At 43.4% G+C, this 22,746-nt stretch overlaps 1 protein-coding gene across 11 annotated transcripts in view; it reads left to right on the top strand.

Annotated features, from left to right (window-relative positions):
* Positions 1-22,746, top strand: part of LOC102552268 (uncharacterized) — a 117,709-nt gene that overhangs the window by 75,615 nt on the left and 19,348 nt on the right. For 4 of the 11 annotated variants that reach the window (XR_015629801.1, XR_015629800.1, XM_087569049.1 and 1 more), the window contains one exon: positions 6,040-6,139. Coding sequence is in view for 8 of the 11 variants with exons in the window: in XM_087569049.1 (XP_087425175.1) it covers positions 6,040-6,139 (100 nt within the window). In the remaining 3 variants the exon portion in view is untranslated. Of the gene's footprint in view, positions 1-6,039; positions 6,140-7,806; positions 7,969-12,174; positions 12,574-18,363; positions 18,455-19,256; positions 19,443-21,504; positions 21,694-22,746 lie in introns of those variants that run through there. The other 7 variants (XM_087569044.1, XM_087569047.1, XM_087569045.1 and 4 more) reach the window with 5 other exon arrangements.

Here is a 22,746-nt window from a genome sequence, read left to right as displayed (position 1 = left end):
TCTTTCATGCGAGCAAGGGGTGTGTCCGGTGTTTGGAGCTGTCTTCCAAAGCTCTGCGAAGGAATGGGTTGGTTGCAGAACACTGGGGCTCCCAGTGTGACTCTCACATTCTGTGATGCTTCCGCTACCCTTAGGCCCTCACTAGACGCTGGTCAGATGGTAGCACCAACTAGGAAGCCAGCACAGGCTTGCTTCCAGGAGGCTGTGAGTGGAGCCCGATAGGGAGTTGGGAGAGACAGGACAAGGTTTTCTGTTCCTATTGGAGAAGGCATGTGGGGTGGTCGCATCTGAATAAAGCTCTAATGACATGAGGAATGCATACGATAACAGCACGGAGAGAGAATGGCGGGAACTGCGGTCAAAGTAGGACTAAACCTCTTGGGACCCTGTTGTTGAGGGACTTACTCTAAAGTACACCCCAGATGAAGTGGCTTAAGTCAGCTGAGTCCTTCTACCAGAGGTGGCTGGTCTACCATGGTGCGGCCTGCATGCTCATGGCGTCAGCCCTGTAGACCTGTCCTGCCCGGCCCACCCTGCACTCCTGTTCCAGTCTTGAGCTTCCCTTCTGACCCCCCTCATTTTGTCAGTTAATTCTTTGCAAAAATCCACCCTCTCCGCGGTGTTTAAGCTGCGTCCGGCCTGTGCTGTGGTGCCACTTTGCGTTCTTGACAAATGCCTAGACAGATGTAGAGGTAACGGTCTGCGTACGAATTTCATTAGATTCACAGACAGCACAAAGTACACTGGTGGGTGCAGATCCAAAGGGGAACATGCTAGAAATACACAAACATTGCCCTGTTTTTTTTTTTTTCTTGAGTACTTAATTCTTTTCTATTCGCTTCATTTTAAAACAAGCATATTTGTGATAACTCCAGAGATTTCACAGTAAGGACTCCACACGCCGGGCTTGTTCTTGGTTTAGAACTTGAATACCAAGCCATTCCCATCTCCCGTACGAAATTTTAGGTGCTTCCTCAATGCTTACTTTTATAGAAAGCAAAATTACCCGATACAAAGGAGCAATTTCACTGATGAAAAACTGTTCATCCTAACTGGGGAGCCAAGAAACGCAAATGTCCAAATAATAGAATTGGTCACGGTGCTTTTCAGCTGTAGTGTTTACAGTTATTTCTTGATGCTGTAGGAGAGCTTGGTGTCTAGTGCTAACCTGGCACTACGTAAGTGGCATATGAAGCCCTAGGCCCCACCAAACAAATATGCTTTTCCTTCTAAAGAGTCTAGGAACGCATTCAGAAATGCTTCCACACTGGGCCTCATCTTAGGAGGACAGACAGCATCATTCCTTCAAAAGAAGAGAACAATGAAAATGTCCAGTCAGAGTGAAGAATCAGGTCACCACATGTGACTCAGTCAAGACCCTGCTAAGTGCTGGAGAGATGGCTCAGTAATGAACAGTGCTGTCTGCTCTTCCAGAGGACTCGGTTCAATTTCTAGCACCCACACACCTTTTCCCTTTTCCCAGGAGATCGGGCACTTTCACAGACATACATGCAGACGAAACACCAATGCACGTGAAATAAAAACAAATAAATGTTTGGACGGATGGCTCGGCGGCTAAGAGCGCTGACTACTCTTCCAGAGGTCCTGAGTTGGATACCAGGCAACCACATAGTTGCTTGCAAAATGCAGCTATGCGAGCGGGGCTCCATTTCCAGATCAGTTGCAAAAACCCAGAAGGGATCTCAATGTCTGGGGATCCTGAGGCCCAGAGAAAGACCCAGGTCTCTGTGTTTTTAAAAGTCCACGGGGTTGGGGATTTAGCTCAGTGGTAGAGCGCTTGCCTAGCAAGCGCAAGGCCCTGGGTTCGGTCCCCAGCTCCGAAAAAAAGAAAAAAGAAAAAAAAAAGTCCACACAGATAGTTTCGTGGGGAACTGAAAACACAGGAAAATAATATGGAAAAATGCTCTAGAACAATGGAAAGGGTGGAGCTTTTTTTTTTTAAATAATACACCAACATCTTAAATATGAGCCAAGAATATTACCACTCAAAGAGGCAATTTGGGGACAATTGTAGCCCTCGGTAGTCAGGATGGTTGTTAGCTTTTTAATTTGTTCCTGTGCTTTTTACTTTTCTTCAAAATGTGTGTGTACACACACGGGTGCCCGTGTGCGTGTGCACGTGCACATGCGCTCACGCACGCACACGTGTGAGCACTCGCGTGGTAAGGGGTAGAGTGCGTGCGCACCAGGGGACAGCCTGGGGTGTTCTTCCTCAGGTACCAGTCACCTTTTTGCTGTTCACTTTGCGACTGCTTCTCGCTGGCCTGTGACTCACCTCACGGGATAGGCTCACTGGTCAGGGATCAGCCTGTCTTTGCCTGCCCACCATTGGGAATGGAAGTACATCGTCCTGACACCCAACCCTTTGATGAGACTTGAGGATTGACCTTAGGTCAATATTTGTACTGTGCGCTGGCTGATTTGGTGCCAACTTGGCACAAGCTAGGATCATTTTGGAAAAGGAAACCTCAATTGAGGAAATGTTCCCACAAATTGGCCTGTGGGTGAGCCTGTGGTGCATTCTGCGGATGCATAATTAATGGGGGAGGGCCCAGATGACTGGGCGGCGCCAGGCTTGGGCTAGTAATGGTCTTGGGTTCTGTGAGAAAGCAGGCTGAGCAAGCCAGGGAGGGCAGGCCAGTAGGAAGGACCGCCCCAGCGGCCTCTACTTTAGTTCCTGCTCCCAGGTTTCTGTCCTGCTGGAGTTCTTGCCCAGACTTCCCTCAGTTACCTGGAAGTGGAAGCGGAAGTAAACCCTTTCCTCCCCAAGTTGCTTTGGACCCTGCAGTTTGAAACCAGCAATGGAAACCCTAAGACGCTGCACAAGGGATTCACTGACTGAGCTGTCTCCCGGCCCCTGTAAAATGCGGTATTCTAAATTTTAAACCAGAAACACGAGGAAGGCGTCTTTTCTCCCTTCATTTCTTCTTTCTCCTTCCTCAAAGCCACTGTCCAGTAACTTTATTCTGGTTTCCCATTTTAAACTCGAGAGCACCCCTACTAATCTGGGGAGTTTTAAAAGCTTGAGTCCGAAGCCTGACGACACATCGTTTTATCTTTATGTTGCTGGTCCTTCCACTAACGACGACACGAACAGTTAAGCTCTTCAGCTTTTCTTCCTTTTTGTTCCCCCTAAACATCGTGTTACCAAGAAGTACCCTCCTTTTTAAAAAGGGTGTGTAGGGGATACAAGGGGGAACAGAAGAGGTCTTAATTCAGAAGCACTTCCCTATAAGGCAATATCAACATATAACCTGCGTTTTCTGAGAGGAACTAAAAGCCGCCATATGATTAGCCACAGGAATCAATTCTGACGACATGGTGTTACTTATCTTTGGGTAACAAAATACTTAGCACCTTCAAAGGACCCTCTCTCTTTGGCTTCGGCCTGTGAGAGAGAACACTTGGTATCTCTTTTCTTTTTTCTTTTTTCTTTTTTTTTTTTTTTTTCCTGTGCATGGCTTGTTTCACTTGACACAATATCTTCTGGTTCCACGGGTCTGTAGCAAAGGTCATCTTTCTTTGTAGCTGGACAATGTCTGCAATGAATATACTCATTTTTCTTACCTTATGATTGCTCCCTAATCTGCTTCCTTATCTTAACCACTGTGGATAGTGCGGCCACAGGCATGGGCAGTGGTTATGCCTCTGAGACTCTGATTTCATTTTTCTCTATTCTCCCAGAAATGGACTATGAGGATGCTATGCTATTTATTTGTGGCTTTCAGGGGAACCTCCATGCTCTTCACTATACTGGCTGGCTGTGTAATTTATATCTTGCCCACAGTGCACATGTCCTCTCAAATGCGCTCTCTCTCTCTCTCTCTCTCTCTCTCTCTCTCTCTCTCTCTCTCTCTCTCTCTCTCTCTCTGTCTCCCTGCCTCCCTCCCTCCCTCCCTCCCTCCCTGATGGTTTTGATACTAGTCAATCTGATTGGAGTGAGCTGATAGCTCATTGTGGTTTAGATTTGTATTTGTTTTTCTAACAACTGATGTCACTGACCATTTGTGGGGTGGCAAGTTGTCTCAGTTGATAAAGAAATTGGTTTCCAAGCCTGAGATCCTGAGTTTGATCTAGGGCTTTCGTGGTGGAAGAAAAAGACCAATTCCTACAGGTCTTCTCACATTCATACATGAGCCTCAGAGCAGGCGCATGTGGACACATGCACACAAAATGTAAATTTTAAAAATTCAGTTAAAATATTTTGTATTTCTTCTATGGGCAGCTATCTATTCAAAATGTTTAATCAACTCTTTGATGAGAAGCCCAAGCCCATGCTCTCTGGGGTGCACTCCCCTCCTCCTGAGAGACCCTGTTATTAGTCTTCATGTGCAAATCTGTGTCACACAGATTTCTTTCTTCCTAGTAAACTCCAACTGTGCTTCATGAGGCACAGTTGGCCGCACGTTCATTTGATTTGCTTGTTTTTGCTACTGGCTGGTTGTTTCCCTTGCTCTTTTGACTGTTTCCTTTGGACTGCGGCAGAGTGTAATGCTGTAATTCCCCTGTCTGTTTTGTTTTAGTTCTCTTCAATCCAACACACATCAAAATGGTCACTCACCGAGTTCCAGTTGGATTGATCCTAGAGATACAATTGCAGTTCATCGTACGCAAACCCGCAAAAGTAGCAACATCAACAAAATGAAGCATAAAGAAATCGTGATCATATGGATAAAGAATGTGCCTTTGATAAAAGCAATAACCTTTTATGATAAAAACTAAATTAAATATAATAAGGATTGTAGACCATGGTAGAGGCTAAATCTCAGGGCCACCATTACTTTCTCTTTGAGCTAAATGAGAGATCTCAATATATTGTCCAGGCTGGGCTACTGCATATCTGGATTATACAATATGCACATGTATATGTGTGTATATATATATATATATATGTATACACACACATATATACATACACACACATACACATGTATGTTCACTGCTTATCCTGTGTCTCTCAAGAACCCAAAATAATATAATGAACAGTTTTCTGAAGTCATTATATCAGAAAAATGTGATAGTTTCATTGCTTCTTGTCTGATATTGGACTCTTTATATTTTTATCTATATTTAGAGTTAACTTCTAAATTTTCACTTAAAGATCACACACACGCACACACACACACACACACACACACACACACACACACACAAACTGTGGCTCTCCAAATAGCTCAGCTGTTAAAGACTAGGCTCATAACCAAAAATGAAAAATCACAAAAAAGGGCTTTTTGAAGGGCTTGTATTGACTGTCTGTAAGATAGGGACCCTTGTGTCCCCACGATGTATGCATGTGCACATATGTGTGTATGTCCATGTGTTTGTGCATGTGCATGTGTGTGTACATATATGTGCATGTGTGTGCATGTGGGTATATGTGTGTGCATATGTGTATATGCGTTGCATGTGTGTATGTATGCATGTGCATGTGTGTGTGCATGTGCATGTGTGTATATGTGTGTATGTGTGTGTGCATCCACATTCATGCACACATAGAGATCTTGAACATTTTTCATTAGATTTATTTTTAGAAATTTGACTTTCGTGGCACTATTGCAGAACTTTTCTTTCCAAGTGTGAGTTCCGTATAGCATCAGAACGGCCTTGTGTGCTGTTCTAGAGCAGGAGAGACATGCTCACGGTTAGCAGTGCACCTGTGGAAACTTCGAGTTTGCCAGTGCACCGGCAGGCTGTGGATAATGACAGTCTCCCCTAACCTTTCACTGGGTTCTGTTGACTTGAACAGGCGAGGGTCTCCATAAAGACGCTGAGTACAGGCTTTGGCAGCTGATGTGCTCGTCTCATTCCCAGCCCCGGGCACGTTCTCCCCGTTTCAGCTTTCTGCAGCACCAGGTGTAGGTGTCTACTGTTGTTGACAGATACAGGCAGAGTAAAGGCACTGCCTTCCATTTCTATTTTAAGGGTTTCTTTCTCATGAATGGGTATTTAAATTTCATTGAATAATTTCATTTCATTTACTGAAACGGGTTGATTTCTTTCTCTCTTTTGTTTTTACAGGATGAGTTATACTGATTGGCTCTTGTATAACGAAACCAAACTTCTATTCTTGGCACATTGCAAGACTCATTTCCTGCTCACGGAATTCGCTTTGCTAACGGTTTGTTGGGGTTTCCTTCCATGTGTGTTGAAACTGAGTACAATTTTGTGCTTCTTTTTCTTTTCCTGTATTACTCCTAGAAGATTTTTCTCTCCAGACTATGCTGCATATACACTTACTGTCATCCTCTAATCTCTGCCATGTTTGGAATAACACTCACAGTATTTTGTCCTTAAGCATTTAAAATCATTCACTAGAGCAGCCATTTTGAGCCAGCACAGCACATGGCTTTCCATACTTCAGAGGGGCCTGGCCAATTAGCTGAGGGCCTCAATAAGGCAGAAACGCTGGCCCAGTACTCAGACAGACTTACTCTGTGCAGCTGCCTTCAGGCTGGCAGCTCCGGATGGGACCCATTTGCTGGCTTTCTATGACCATCACTAATTTCATCCACAACTCTCCTGGGTCTGCAGCTGCAGCTCCCACCAAAGCTACTGGGCCACACCAGTCTCCAGGTCCTACAGACATCTGTAGGCTCACAGCCAGTTCTGCTGTCTCTCAAGAATCCAAAAAAAATAATGCAGTGAGGTAGTGAAGTTCCCCGATTGATAGAACCCATCCTAAATAAAAAATGCACTGACTGCTTCTAACTTCTGTGAGCTTCTGACTGCTTCTAACTTCTGTGAGCACTCCAGCTTGGCCATAGAGGGCCTGTGGAGTGCGGTGAGGACTTATGACTCCCAGTCGGGAGGCAGCATGGTTGGTGCACCTCACTGTTGCTGCCCGGCACAAGACAAAGCACCACACCGTATGTCTCAAGTCTAGGAAAACATTACTTTCTCAGTACAGTTTCTACCGAGGCTGAGAACTATGTGTTACTTTAGAGGCTCCCGAGGTGAAAAACCTTAGGACAAGCCACTGTGAGATGAGGACTGTCTGTGTTCACTTCTTATCACAGGACCTTTGGAAAAGTTCTCTTTGTCTGTAAGTTTGTCCATTTTTATTTAGTTTTTTACTTAATAAAATACTGATAGTACTCTCATGTGCTGGGAACAAATGCATAATAAGAAGCTTGATACATTTGTATGCTTGTACTTTCAAACATAATCCCAAGCATGTGCACGCATGCACACACACACACACACACACACACACACACACACACACACACACACACGTCTTGCTGTACACTTATCTTTCTTATTAATCTTTTTATTTTAATTATCATAATATATTATTTCATTGTTTTTTTCCTCCACTCATACATTACTCAGTTCTTTCTACTTTGGGAAGTTTGCTTTCTCTCCTTCCTCCTTTTTCTTCTTCATTTCTTTCTTCTTCCTTCCTTTCTTCCCTTCCTTTCTCCTTTTTTCCTTCCTTTCTTTCCTTCTTCCAAGATCTATACACTGATTTCTCTAGCCTTTTTAAATTTGAATATGAACTAAAATCTACAAACCTATCAATAAGCTTGACGTACTTAAAACGCACTTTTAGCTAACAACGTTTCACGGGCTTGGTATCTATTAGATTAATCTACTAACATACAATGTGTTTCCATTATGTAGCAATAACTAATGTGACATTTTCTTGGTAAGTGGATTACAGATGAATATGTTTAGTAAATTTTCTGCAAATAGATGATCTTTCTGTCATTTCAACTGATCTCTGCTGAGTTTTCCTGTGGTCAGCAGAGGCCGTGGTGCCTCCTGTCCCTTGTTTTTGAACAGTTGTGTTATTGCTCGGTGAGACCCAGTGAGCACGCACACCTTAAAGCCTTGAGACTCCTGTGCCTGCTGCAGTGTTTGTGTGGCTTCCTGACTCTACCAAGGAGCTGTGTTCAGTTGATCCACATAAATCAACCTTGTTCACCTTTCCAACTTGTGATTCTTGTAAGTGGGATTATAGTTTCCCTCTAGAAATTCTGCTTGCTTCTTCTCTTCTTTATACATTTTAAATGTGTGAGTACCGCATGTGGGCTACTGAAATCTCCAGTTGAACCGTTCCTTTCCCTCCCTTTATTTCTAATGCTTTGTTTCGTGTGAGACAGGTCTCTGTATGTAGCCCTGGCTCTCCTGGAACTCTCCATAGAGACAAGAATGGCTTCTATGTCAGAAAGATCCTCCTGCCTCTGCACCACTACAGTTTCCTCCCTTTCTTTCTTTCTTTTTTTTTTTTTGGTTCTTTTTTTCGGAGCTGAGGACCAGGGCCTTGCGCTTCATAGGCAAGCGCTCTACCACTGAGCTAAATCCCCAACCCCCCTTTATTTCTATTTAGAGTATTCTTCATATTTTCTGGACTTCAGTTGTTAGCTGTGTATACATATGTAGTTGTTTCATATTCCCAAATTATTATTATTAAAGATCGTATCTGTTAGAATTAGAAAATGTCTTGTTTGTCTGCTGATAGTTTACTCACATCTGTTTTGCTAACGTTATCAGTTTCCTCAGCTTGCTTATGGTCCCTTTTCAGTGATTTCTCCTCTGGTCTGGTTGATGATGTCATTTCATTCTGGTTGATGACATCATCCCATTCCAGTTGATGATGTCATCCCATTCTGGTTGATGATGTCATCCCATTCTGTTGCCATTATTTCTGTTGGAGAGTCAGGTAGAGATTTTGTCACCCTCTGCCTGGGTTATTTTTAGAGGCTTCTGATAGATGTCTGGGTGTTACTTTTTGTGTTTATAGGATGGAGTAGCACCTGCTTCCTCTTGGGATATCTATGTGTATACATATAAAGTAGGCACTTATATTTTGTTGAAAATGATTTATGAATATTTTTTCTCTGAACATTTAACTCATTTTTATGTCACTCGGCAATGTTTACCACAAGTGCATACCTTTAATGTTGAAAAACCTAATTTTTAGCTTTTCCATTTATGGATTATTCTTTAAAGAAGTCTTTGCCAAGCCTTTAAATCCTAAATGTTTTCTTCTATGATTTTTTTCCTTAATATTTTACATGTTCACTCTTTATGTATACTCTGTTCTCCGCCTCGAGGGGTTCCGATATAAAGGTAACAATTAGGTCAATGCTGTCGGCATCAGCACCATGTCCTCAATGGCTAGCCTTTCTCTATAGAGTTGCCTTGCCATCTTTGTTAAAAGCTAATTGTGACACACAGGTGGATCTCTTTTATGTTTATATGTTTTACTTTATTTCGTTTATTCACATACCAACATGTATCTGTTGCTGTGTGTCTTAAAGTACAATGTATTGATTATGCCAGTTTCTTTGTTTTTTAAATTATTTTAACTATTTTAATTTCTTAGCCTTTCCATATAACTTTTAAGTGATTTTGTCTATACCCAGTAAAGGTCTTAGTGGGATTTTTATAGAAATTATGCAAAATATATATATTTTATCTTAATTATATATAACTTGTATATAACATATGATAATTTTTAATATATTAATGTATTATATAGTTTATTAATATATAATTATATATATTAATCTATCTATATATAGATTTTTGTCTACACCCAATAAAGGTCTTACTGGGGTTTTGATAGAAATTACACTAAACATATATATTACTTTAAATTAATATATATCTTATAAGAATTAATATTTAATATAGCTTATGTAGTAGTAGTTGACTATACATTACTCTTTAGAATTGAGACCAATGTGTTTTTCCTTTCATTTAGGTCTTTGATATTTGATATTTCATCCACATGTCCTTCTTATCAAAATATAAGAACTGCACACATTTGACTATATTTTTTGCCTCATAGTGTTTTGTGCAGTTATAGATGGTATTACATGTTTAATATTAGCATATGCATTATATGTTATTACTATACTATGTATTTTTGGTTGATTTTTAAATACTAGCCTTACATCCTGCAATCTTTTTTGAGCCTATGTATTATTTGTAGACTTTTCTCCAACATCCGTGGGCTTTCTCCTTTACCTTTCCTTCTTCCTAACTCGAGCCTCTCGTCTCTCTCTCTTGCCTCTCTGCACTGTTGTGCTATTTACTCTCTCTTGCTGTGCCAGGCATCACGGCCACGGCAACTGAAATTGGATTTACAGTTCCAGGCAATTCACGCCCTGGTGTTGGGGCGAGGCACGGGAGGGGGACAGCTGAGCGCTCGTTTACGATGTTTAAGCTTGGGCTCTGCCAGGCTCCTCTAAGGGGTACCTCTCAACCATTTATACTCGATGCCATTACTGATGTTCCTCTAATCTGATATTTTGGGGTTTGTTTCTTCATTTTGTTTTGTTTCTCTGTTTTTTTCCCCACTCTCATATCAGTTATTTGAACATTCTTCAGAATTTTATTTGTATCTGCCTAATAATTGGATCTCCCTTTTAGTTTTTAATTATTGCATAACTTGTTAGGTTATTAACTAATTATGGCATTATTTACACAGAATGGAGAGCAGTTAACTAGTGGTCTTCCTCGCAGCCCAAGGTTATATAACCCAAGATGATGTGCTTGACTTTCCACTGGTTAGAGACCTCTCACATTTATTTTGTGTGTGAAGTCCAGGATTTTTAATCAGGTTTACTGCAAAATTGTTCAAAAAGCAGGCATTTAGCTCTAAGTTTTAAGAACAATAATATAGGCATGTAATAACCTCCAGAGGCATGTAATAAACTCTATAGGCATGTAATAGCATCTACAGATGTGAAATAACCTCCATAGGCATGTAATAACATATAGGCATGTAATAACCTCTACAGACATGAAATAACTTCTACCGGTATGTAATAATATCTACAGGCATGTAATAACCTGCACAGGCATGTAATAAACTCTATAGGCTTTCAATAGCCTCTACAGGCATGAAATAAAGTCTACAGGTGTGTAATAACATCTACAGTCATGTAATAACCTCCACAGGCATATAATAACATATAGGCATGTAATAAACCAGCACAGGTGTATAATAACCTCTACAAGCATGAAATAACTTCTACAGGTGTGTAATAATATCTACAGGCATGTAATAAACCTGCACAGACATGTAATAACTTCTACAGGCATGTAATAACTTCTACAAGCATAAAATAACTTCTACAGGTGTGTAATAACATCTACAGTCATGTAATAAACCTGCACAGGCATGTAATAACCTCTACAGGCATAACATAACCTCCACAGCCATGCAATAACACATACAGTTGTATAATAACCTCTACAGGCCTGTAAGAACCTCGACGTTGGAAATTTAGCACAATTTACCCCCATCCTTCCTAATTCACCCATTACCTTTGGAGGGCGAGCTCTTTCTTTACTCCTACTCATCTGTTTCTCTCCTGTAGCTTTGTCCTTAAACTTTCATCTATGTGGGTAGTCTCACACAGCACACAGTCTTCTTCACACATGCTGCTTCTGAGATCAGCCTGCGTTGACACCTACGTCAGCGGTGGTCTTCTCTGTTGTGGGCACGAACGTTACCCATTGCAAGGATCCCTGCAGCTTGTCCATCCATCTCTGAGACAAAGACAGTATCTGGGCTGTTCCTAGCTCACCATGTTTGTAAATATTCTTGTGTAGATTTTGGTACGAGTGTAGATTTTTAGATAACACAAAGAACTGGAAAGGAGTCAAATGATCAGACTGTATTTAAAGCACGGGCACAATCTTATTAAAAGTGAAAACATTTTCCCCTCTAAAACTATCCTTGCTATTTTCTGAATTCAGCAGCAAAATATGAGGCTGCCTGGGCTGGGGCATAGCTCAGTGGCAGTGTTCTTGCCTACCATGTACAGGGCTGTGAGTTCAAGCCCCATACCATGAGAAGAGTCCCCTCCTCTCTCCACAGCAGCTTCAGGTCTTTACAACTGCTGCAGGTTTTCTGTTTGAATACTATGGGGGATCAGTCTAACTGATGTGAATCTTATGATTTTAATATTAACTTTCTTAGTGATCAATAATATTGGTCATTGTTTATGTTATAGTTATCAGTGTATTATTTGCTGTGAGGTGCCATTTCAAATCTCTTGCCTATGCATGGGAGTAGATCACTGGTTTTCTTGTTGATGGGTAGGTGTGTAAAAGAGTGTGTGCATGTGTGTGTGTGTGTGTGTATCTATGTGTGTGTATCATATATGTGATAAAATATTATATCATAAACAGCTCAAGAGGGAGAGAGCTTATGTTGGCTCACAGTTCCAGAGGAGCCTGGTCCTTCAGAGTGGGGAAGACACCAGGAAGACGCGGTGTCAGAAGCAGGAGGTTGGCGGGTCACATTGCATTCATTCTCAGGAAGCAGAAACTGGAATTGGGAGGTGTGCTGCACTGACCTACTTCCTTCAGCATGACTTCAACTCCTAAAATCTCTACAACCTTCCGGAACTGTGATGCCAACTGAGGACCAAGTGTTCAAACCTGGGCTTCTGGGGGCATTTCACTCAGACCACAGCAGTGTACATTCCTTCATCAGAAATGTGACTAGATTTGCAAATATTGTTTCTTATCTTTTGATTCTCTCAAAAGTGTCTTCCAAGAACTAAAGATCTTACTTTTTAAAAAGTACAATATGTGGATTTTGTCTTCAGCATATTATGCTCTAGTTATAATTTTTAAAAAGGATTTATTTATTTTTATATGTAAGTACACTATAACTATCTTTAGAGGTCATCGAATTCCATTACAGACACTTGTAAGCCACCATGTGGTTGCTGGGAATTGAACTCAGGACCTCTGGAAGAGCAGTCAGTGCTCTTAGCTGCTGAGCCATCTCTGTGGCCCTGGTTATAAACTGTGTGTGTGTGTGTGTGTGTGTGTGAGAGAGAGAGGGAGAGAGAGAGAGAGAGAGAGAGAGAGAGAGAGAGAGAGAGAGAGAGAGAGAAATAGTAGGTACAGGACAATCTTGAATGTCATTCTTAGAAACAATGTTCCTTTTTTGAGACCGTGTCTCTCTCTCATTGACCCAGAGACTACAATTAGGCTAAGGTGGCTTGGCTGTTGAGCTCCAGGGGTCAGCTTGCCTCTGCTTCTGATCACTAGGGATGCAACTATGCCTACCATTTTTAGTTGAGTTCTGGAGATCAACTTCATAGCCTCGTGTTTATGAGAGAAGTACTTTACCAGCTGGGCTATTCCTCAGCACAACTTTGGGGATATATTAAAAAAAATCTTTGAAATTCAGAAATATTTTTCTATTGTTCTTTTTTTCTACTAGCATTTCATTAGCTTCAGATGTTGCTTTTGGAAAAGTCTAGAGACATCTTAAGGCTGGTGGGGGTGATAGCACCTTCCTCCTAGACAACAGACTTCAGCTCCAATCATGCAATTAGCAATTAGATTAGAAGCAGGCCACTTTAATCTAATTGGAGATTGAGATGACTCCATTCCGGTTCCAGTCCATCAAGGGGGCTGCTTTATTTCTTGTCTGCCCCAAGGTTTCAGCCGCTTTGGTAAAGGGAAGTCATGCAGTTTCTAACCAGCCTTCCTCTTCAGTAGAACGTACCCTCCAATTTTCCTCTCATCCATCTGTGAGGCAGCCAAAAGCTGTGCTTAGCTTCTCTCCATTTCAGCCGCTGCTTATCAGTCACCCAGCGTCTCAGGAGAGCTATGGAGCCAAACGTCAGGTTTTGGCTGTGCCCCTTCTGCTCAGTATTCCAGACCCTCAAACACAGGGCACAGCCCCCAGGACACCTTCAGGGTCTCTGCTTGGCTTTTTTTAATTGGCCTTTACAATTTTATGCGATGGAGGGCTGTTCTGATACAGGCTACTCTGGTCTACCCCCAAATCAGATCCCTCCCACCCATTTCTCTCACTGACTGTTCAACTCGGTGTCCCGTTGGCTGATTTTCCTTCGAAGCAATTAGTCTATCTGCAAAGCCGAGACTTTGGAAACCTGGAGGTGCACATCCGTGCACGAGATGACCCATTTCCTTGAGGAAGCTGTGTCAAGAATAGCTTTCTCTCTCCTTTGAATGCATTTTTTCTCCCAGTTTAGAGTGAGGGAGCCCGATCTTTAGCTTCCTGCATGAGCTGACTGTAACAACTCCCTCCGCTTAAGCAGAATCGAAATCGAATTACTTTCTCCTTCACTTATTTTATGTGTTTATTCCCACACTTGTCCGCCCTCTCAAAGGTTACCCCAAGCAAACAAGTCTGTCAGGTAATAGCAAGAGCTCTATCCGGGTCTTAATAGCATGCTTCCCCGGGATGATCCAGGACGAAGGAATGTGTCTTCAAAGTGTCAGACACGAGGAGAGAGATAAAGTTTCCATAGTCAACATTAAATCTTTGATGGCGGCTCAGGAAATAATTGACATAAGAAATAGCAGATAGGAATGTTCATGCATCTGCTTTCAAAGCTGAAAGTGAAATCCCCGGAATGTGGAAGGGAGACTCCTTCGAGCTTGTCCAAACCATCGTGGCCAGCGGGGCCAGGTCCGGTGAGGATGAAAGGCAGAGACAGAAAAAGAGGTGGCAGGAAGGAGGAGCTGTGGAAGGTAGAGGGGCGGGGCAGGCCGTGGGCAGCACTGAGGATTTAGCTCGGTAAGAACAGCATGGCTGAGGGAAATGGCCGAAAGAAGGACTTGAAGCATTGGAATTGTGAGCTGCCAGAGCACCATTCTCGCGGGATCAGAACCTGAGTGGCATCCTCACGGGATGGGGACCGTCTGTGAAGAGTGGGCATTTGCTTCGCGCAAGGAGCACAAAACCACTGAGATCGACTGACCCGAATTATCGGGACCAGAATTCCTGTTTGCCACTAATTCCCGGAGTGACCTTGGCAAGGACATCCGTTTTCTCGAGGCTGCCACAAAAACACAGGGGTTTGTTTTGTTTTGTTCTCATGAGACATCTTATTTTATTTTTAAGTTGTAAGTATCGTCCAACTTTAAATATTGATAACAAGAATTACAGGGTACCTATAATATACTTCCTTGACGGTTCTGCAGTTGATAAAATGTACCTTGGTGGGACTTAGACTGTTTCGTTCCTTAGCATAGAAACGCGAGGTGTACAATATACCCGCTCTCTCTCATTAGTCATTTATATACCAAACAAATTGCAAACTACCTGGATCTGGAAGCCTAATTGCGTATGGAAATCATTACCTCAGACTCACACTGAGCTACATTTTGTGGGTAATTTTACCCCCTGTGTAGCCATTTCGGGATGAGTGGCATATTTACCTCTCCCAGGAAGAAAAGAGACTTTGTCACCAAATATTTACAGAGAAACTAAATGTTCCAACCGCAGCTTTGAGAGCCAGTGCTAACCCCGAGTTGTTCCCGCTGCTGTCTTAGCTCATCAGTTCATCATTGTTATAATGGAGTCCGAAAACAAAAATCTAAACACTTACATTACTATTCAGGAACCACCCACACAGTCGGCTTTGGAAACTTCTGTAGCTTCCAGGAAGGCTACAGAGCCTATCTTCTTTCGGAAGTCATTTTTCTCTTCTCAGAGATGGTTGACAATACTGCTTCCACCTGGGATTGTCTCCACATTTTACAACCACTGTTTCCTGGCAGTGAGAGGACGCATGGATCTTTCAAAGCAATATAGGCTTAACATCATCATTATCACACACAAACACACACACACACACACACACACACATAAAGAAACTAAGGCATCCATTTTCATAGAAGCCATTTTACCAGATATTAAAAGGAGGTAAGAAAACCTGGCTCTGATTTTCAACGCTAAAAGCCTCAGGACACTGAGACATATTTGTCTAATCCGTGACCTAGTCTAATTCGGGTGCTCCGCCAGAGATCGGTTACGTCAGCTTTTGGACGTACACTGTATGAGATGCATGTGCTCACCTGTTAGAACCCTTTCCACGGACACTGCACTGATAGAAATTGTCCTCTTGTGTCGTCCACTGTCCAGCTAATAAATGCTCGCAGTAGAACTTTTAGGAGCTAAGTGTGTAAACTGTTGGGGTGCACAAGCGTACAGATTAACTAATTAGAGCAGGGAGCGGAGACCGGAAGGCAACCCTGGCTAATGTGTACTGTGTAATTCTGTGCCCGGTACTTTACCTACACTAGTCCATTTAATTCTCCTAACAACCAGGCGAGGTAAAATTATCACCTTCAAAGTGGAATACTCAGAGGCTGGAAGGGCTCGCCGCCTCGTCCAAGATTGCTCAGTTTTTGTACCTACACCACTAGGGTCAGGCTTTATCCACCGCTCTATGCCTGATGCTGTGCCGGAAGGGGATGAGTTAAAGGCAGGAGCGCGGAGGACTACAGAGTAGTGAACACTGACTCTGTTATATGCCGTTTGCCAACAGGCAGGAACAGGAAAGGAAGCGAGGAACCGCAGTGCGACTCCTAAATTGTAGCTTGGGGGGCTGTGGCTCGGGGCAGAGTAGTTCCGAAGCCCGCACCACAGCCAAAGCTGGGGCCTGCAGCTAGGATTCCTGCCAGAGACAGCTGGATTCACTGGGATCCCTGGGGCCCACCCTGATTTGGAAAACACAGACAAACAGACAAACAAACAAACAACAAAGGAAAAGCAAGCAAACAAAACAAAAACCCACAGTTGGAGTAGTTCTCCGGTAAGTCCAGATGGAGGGAAACCCAGCAAACAGAACCTAACTTAAAGAGCTTATCAAAATCATAGTTGGAAGCACTGTCCAGATTGGTGGAAGCTTTCACCACGTGGGTCCTGCGCAGACAGATGTGGGGATCTGTGATCCTTGGCTCCTATGTCTGGGGTGACATTGTTGTTTCATGTTATTTGTATACTCTGAGTAAATTGCCTTCTAATTTGAGGGTTGGGGTAAGAATTAATTCTGCTCTCATGCCCTTACTATAGGCCTCTACTTAATAACTGTGGGAGGGTTGAATCAATATTCCTATTATGCCTTGTTTATACTGGGATTTTAATTTAGCGACCAGTAGAAAATCAGAGTGGAGCTCTGTGATCTTACTGACCCTCATCCCTGGCCTCTCCTCCATCTATACCAAGGATATGAGACTCGAAACTCGTGTGCAGTGTTTGTTATCCCAGTAGCCGCTGAGAACAGCTCTTGGTTCCATCCTGGCTTGCAGCACGGTGCACAGGCACGCCCCCCCCCCAGACCAGCACAGCCCTTCTCTGGAGACCAGGAGTCCAAAATGAACCCGAGACCTTTCGAAGTTTGCACAAGCGTTTCTTTTTATATATTCAGTAAACCAGAAGCTCGTACTTTTAAAGGAAAAAAAAGTATGTGTGGATGTACGTGAGTGTGACCCCAGGGCAACTCTAATTTATGACAAGCTACTACTTACAAGATGGCTTTGCTCATACTACAAGCTTCTGTTAAGACAAAATCCATCAGGGAACAGCAGCCAGCACAAACCCGGTGCTCCGCACACCTCCCTTAACTAAGAAGATCCATCATCCAGCCTGGCACTTGCCACCTGAATAAGGCAGGATTTCCCTCCCTCAGTTCCTAATAGGATCTGGCAATCAAACTTCTCAAAGTCACCACTGAAGAGCTTGGTGCTCCTCTGACCTCCTATCCGCTGCCGTCTTTCCAATTTTAACGTTAAAATGTCCAATTTCCTTTTTAAAATAATTTTATTTTTTTGAGAATTTTGTACATAAAAACACTGTACACTTTTACCCATTCCTCTTCCTGCTCCCACTCCTTCATATCCCCCTTCCAAATTCCTGTTCCCTTCTTTATTGTTATTATTATATGTACAGACAACCTACTTAGTCCAAATGGACTTTGCTCGTGTCTACATGTGTCCAGACTCATGTGGTTACATGAGATTGGACAGCCTCTGTGGGGAGCTAACCCTTGGATAAGACTGATTCTCCCTCTTTCTCTCTCCCCCTCCCTCTCCCCTTCTCCATCCCCCACTTCCTCCCCCTCTACACCTCCCCCTCCCCTTCCCCAATCATTTGCCTATAGCTCTCCATCTAGGAACGAGGCCATGTGGAATTTCCTCTGGCCATTTTGGCATGCAAACTGGTGTCATTGTTAAAGTTACTGGATGCAGTTTCTCTGTCATATGCAGAAGATGCTATCTCATCTCGCAGCAGATGCCCCGGTCTTCAGGATCTTGCAATAGTTCCATCCCCTATCAATGATCTTTTCCTTCTGGCCCTTGAGTGTTGGGCCTGCATTGCTGACCTGATGTTGGGCTTCGACACCCCCACCCCGTCACTCATTTCTGTACACGTTGGCCAGCCATGGGCTTCTTCAACAGTTTCCATCTACTCCAAAAGGAAACATCTTTGATAAAGGGGTGGAAGCTATACTTATCTGTGGGTATAGGATAAATATTTAGAATACAGGTAGAAATTATGTCGGTTTAGAAAAATTATTGTAGTAAATTTTCTTCTTGGCCTAGGGTCGGCAGCCACAGGCGGAGTTTACATTGCCAGGCGTGAGTTCCCTCTGGTGGACTGGGTCTTCTTCACTTCAGATTAGACAGCTGTCAGGTAACCCCAGAATAAATGTGCGTTTTTCAAGTCCGTGTGCCAGAGACTGAATTCAGCAAAACAACAAAAGAGAGGATTTGTTCTCAGTTCCTTTCAACTATTTCCTCAATAAATAAGCCAAATCTTTCTGTTTTTGCTAATGTTTTAATTACAAACAGGTCTTTCCCTCTACCACGTGATGAAAAACCTAAAGTAAGATGTTCTAAGTCTAATGTAAATTCATCCTTCAGTTCGTGAGGAAGCCCTGCCTAGTCCTGCAAACACTGCCTATGGTCTTCAATGCCGAAGGCTATTTTCAACTTACTAACAAGGCAAATTTGCTCTGTATCCTAATGGAGCACACAGAGCAAGAGATTTCCCTCCACGCCGCTGCAGTGGTAACAGTCACATGCGGCATGAGAACTATTTTTAAAGCATTGCAAGATCCCCCGAGAAGATTTCCTGCTATGCTACTGAATCCAATGCAGGCAATCTGAGTTATAGTCTCTTCTTGGAAAAAACCGACGAAGGGATAGAAACTAACAGCTCATACTGGCACACAGCACCAATCCACAACATAAAAACCCCACCAAACTAAAATTAAAAAGAAAGCACTACTAAAAGCATGGAGAACTAGCGTTCACTCCAGTCAATGTAGTAGCAGGGAATAGCAATATTAGAGCCCAGAACTGATGAGGCCCATTTGTTTTTCCTACCCCCCAAAATGGGGGAGAAATCCATCTGAGCGACTGTCCATACGATAATGTGGCCAGTGCCAGCTCTGGAGTGGAAACTGCTCTCATCTTTCCGTTCCTTTCTTTAGTGGACAGCATCGAGGGCAAGGCTGTGCTGCAGTGGAGGATGTGATGCATGGGCACACACTTCAGCTCTGGTGGCTCAGGTCAGGGAACTGCACATTCAGATGCATATTTTTCAACATCCCATGCCAGGAAGACTGCCTGCAGGGCTTGGAACGGATCCTTGCAACAACTCGGTGCAGGCCTAAGAGGTATAACCACACACACACACACACACACACACACACACACACACACGTACCACATACATACACACCCCATGCACACATACACATACTGCACACACACATACACAAACACACACACACCATATAGGCATGTACACACACATACACACACACCACATACACACCATATATGCATACACACACACCACATATGTATGCACACACACACACATCCCACACACACCTCCACACATCATGTATGCATGCACACCCCACACACACACCATAACACATGCACGTGTTGACACACAAAGATACATACACGCACACTCACACACAGAACACACATGTACACACATATCCAAGGAGCACAGGGGTATTGTCACAGCCACGCAACTGTTAGTGATAACATAGGACAATGTCTGTCCCTTTGAGATTCTGGACTTGCCTAATCCCTGGTAATATCATTCTTCTTTAAGGTTAAGGTTTTTACTCCAATGGAGTCATCAGTGTCAGCGATGACATTTGAGAAAAGGCTCGGGAGGTTAGAGAAGATGGAGACAGAGATCTAATGCCTCTGGGGTGATCACAGCACCTTTGACAATCAAAGGCTTTCCAGCAAGACCATGACTATATTGGGTTCCTACAGGACTGACAGTTTTGTCATTTGTCACATGGCAGTCCCCAAAAACATCCTATGAGATGGCTTTCATCCTCCATTTATTGATGATGAGACGAAGACACAGAAACTAAGCGACTTGCCCCCAGGATCACATGGCTTGGGCAATGGCCATGGAGAAATAAAGCCAGCCCACAACTAAGTATTATGCAATCCTACCGTCCTTAGACAGAGCCAAGCCTACAGAATGTTGCTCGTACTCAGTCCTCGGGTGAAGTTAACATAACAATGGGAAGAACCACTGAGCTATCTATTCTACCGTGGTGTGGTGGGCTTTTGTGAATAAACCTTTGTTTATTTCCCATAGGAAAATTCCAGTGTCCTTACCTAAGTAGAGAGGAAATGTTCCTATGTTCTGTTCACTCATCCCTAGCTCCCCTGAGCTGCGTATATCTTACTACTTCTTTCTAAGCATCAACCTTAGTTTTATGTGTACGTGTGTCATGGCACACATGTGGAAGTAAGAACAACGTGTGAGACTGGGTTCTCTCCTTCCATCATGTAGCTCCTGGGGCTCAAACTCAGGTTGTCAGGCTTGGCAGCAAGGACCTCTTCCTGCTGAGCCAGCCGAACACTGGGTTTTAGAAACCTTGGAAAGTAAAATATAGCCGCAGATAATGTGCACTCGCTCTACTGAATAACATCCCACCAAGTGACTGAAGTCAGTGGGCCACACACGAAAGATGTGAGATAAATGGGGGAGGACGTCTGTGAGGAGCACGGCCCCAGGGAGGAGGATGAGTGGTGGAGGGGAATGGGGGATGAATGACTAAAATTAATTATATAAATGTATAAGTCTGTCAGATATCAAAAATCGGAAAAAATTTAAGATGCTATTCTAAAGAGAATAAAGAAAGAGAAGGAAAGGGAGATGGGGAAGGGAAGGGGAGAGGGAGAGGGAGGGAGGGGAGGGGAGAGGGAGAGACACAGAAATCAAAGCTGTAGACAATTATGGGACCATCACCGCCCATGAGAAATGCTGTTACTTTAGACCCAAAATGGAATTTGTTTATGTAAGGAATAGGGTTTTGCTATAAAAGGTAAGAGCTACAATCATGTCGGTTATTAATAAGTGGGATTTATAAAATCTCATTACCAGTAAGTCCAAGGGTAAACTCGTTCCATGTATCAAGAGTTATAAATCATTGGGTTTGAATTGGCCGGTTAGTCAGGTAGGGCGTGGACGTGTCCAGACACCAATTATCAAATCCTGTGCGTTGAGTCGAGGAGAAGTACCCCCTAAAGCACGTATCATCTTAAAGCTTGGGTTAAATATGAATGGCCGTGCACATTGGACTGTCTCAGCTCTCGTCCTGGATTGCCACAGTGACACTTAGAATCCCTTAATCATGCTGAGGAAATGCCAATGACTATTCGAGTTAAGAAGAGTAAATATTTGATCAATTCAACACCAAACTGGAAATCGGAAAGTGACTGTGGCTCTGATTTTCCTGTGGTCCCTGTTGTCGAGTCTTCAAAGATTTGTGTCTGGTTGGAAATTAAGTCAATATACGTGGTGACCGAGAACACATTTGTTTCTCCATTGCCTGCAAGACTCTGCACAAACACCTGTGTCCACAATGGCCTGCTGCGATGGTGAGTCTGATTTGATTTGTCGCAAAATCCTAGTGCTAACATTGGAAGGAGACTTGGGGAGTTTACAGGCGTGCGATCAGAGGCCCTGAAAGTCAGCAGTGAAGTGCAAGGCGGCTCACACTAAGGACGCGTAAACAGGGGGAACACAACTTGGGCATCGACTTAGTGCACAGCTCCTGCCGCGGTGAGGTGAGAGGTCATCATTCTCTTACACAGTTTGCTTTCTTCCTGAGGCAAGTTCTCTCCAGGTGGCCCACACCCGCTTTGAACTTACATAGCGCAAGAGTTCACGGTCTTCCTGGCTCGACCTCTCCAGTGCTACTGTTACAGGTACACTCTGTGATCGGGTAGCTTTTGAGTCCAAAAGACTCCTTTCTTCAACTAAAATTTGGATTTTTATTGACTCAGGAACTGATACTCAGTTAAAAATGAAAGCAGCATCTATACCATCCGGCCTTCTAAGTCTCATATTGATCCTAAGGGATCAATAACATAGTCAATATGGGTAGCCAGGGAGAAGACAGTCTATGGTAGGTGGTCCACCCCCCTCACCTCACTGCTGTGTGGCCTGGGGAAGCCAAGCAGACTGTTTGCAGAAGGTCAGGTCTTTTTACCCTGTGTCCTTCCTATTTAAATCAGCAGGCAACCGCTGAGGCTAACCCTCCCGGAAGGGCATTCCTGCAAGATGTGGCATAAGCACCATTTACAGGGAAAGTGCTGGAACACGTCTAGGTGGGGTAGTGGAGCCACACCCAGTTCTTCTGGAATTGTGTGCGAGAACAGTCACACCTCTCTGCCCTTTTCAGTTTTCTTACATTCTCTGTCCCCTCTCATCCTTCATCCAGCCGCTGGTCTTAAAATAAGAGAGGGACGGGGACTCCTAATGAGAAAACAGCCTTCCAGGATCCATCCCTACATCCTTGCTGTTTTGACTGGTGCCATGGCTGCTAATAAGATCAGCGCTTCCTTTCTGCTCATTTTCCAGCAGGATTGGTTGCAGCTTTTATACCCTCGGCTGCTAATTTTGCTAGCGGATCTCTCGAGAATTCTAGC

This window comes from Rattus norvegicus, chromosome 9 (genome assembly GCF_021556685.1).
Source record: "Rattus norvegicus strain SHRSP/BbbUtx chromosome 9, alternate assembly SHRSP_T2T, whole genome shotgun sequence".
NCBI lineage: Eukaryota > Metazoa > Chordata > Mammalia > Rodentia > Muridae > Rattus > Rattus norvegicus.
This window is presented reverse-complemented; position numbering and strand designations above follow the sequence as displayed.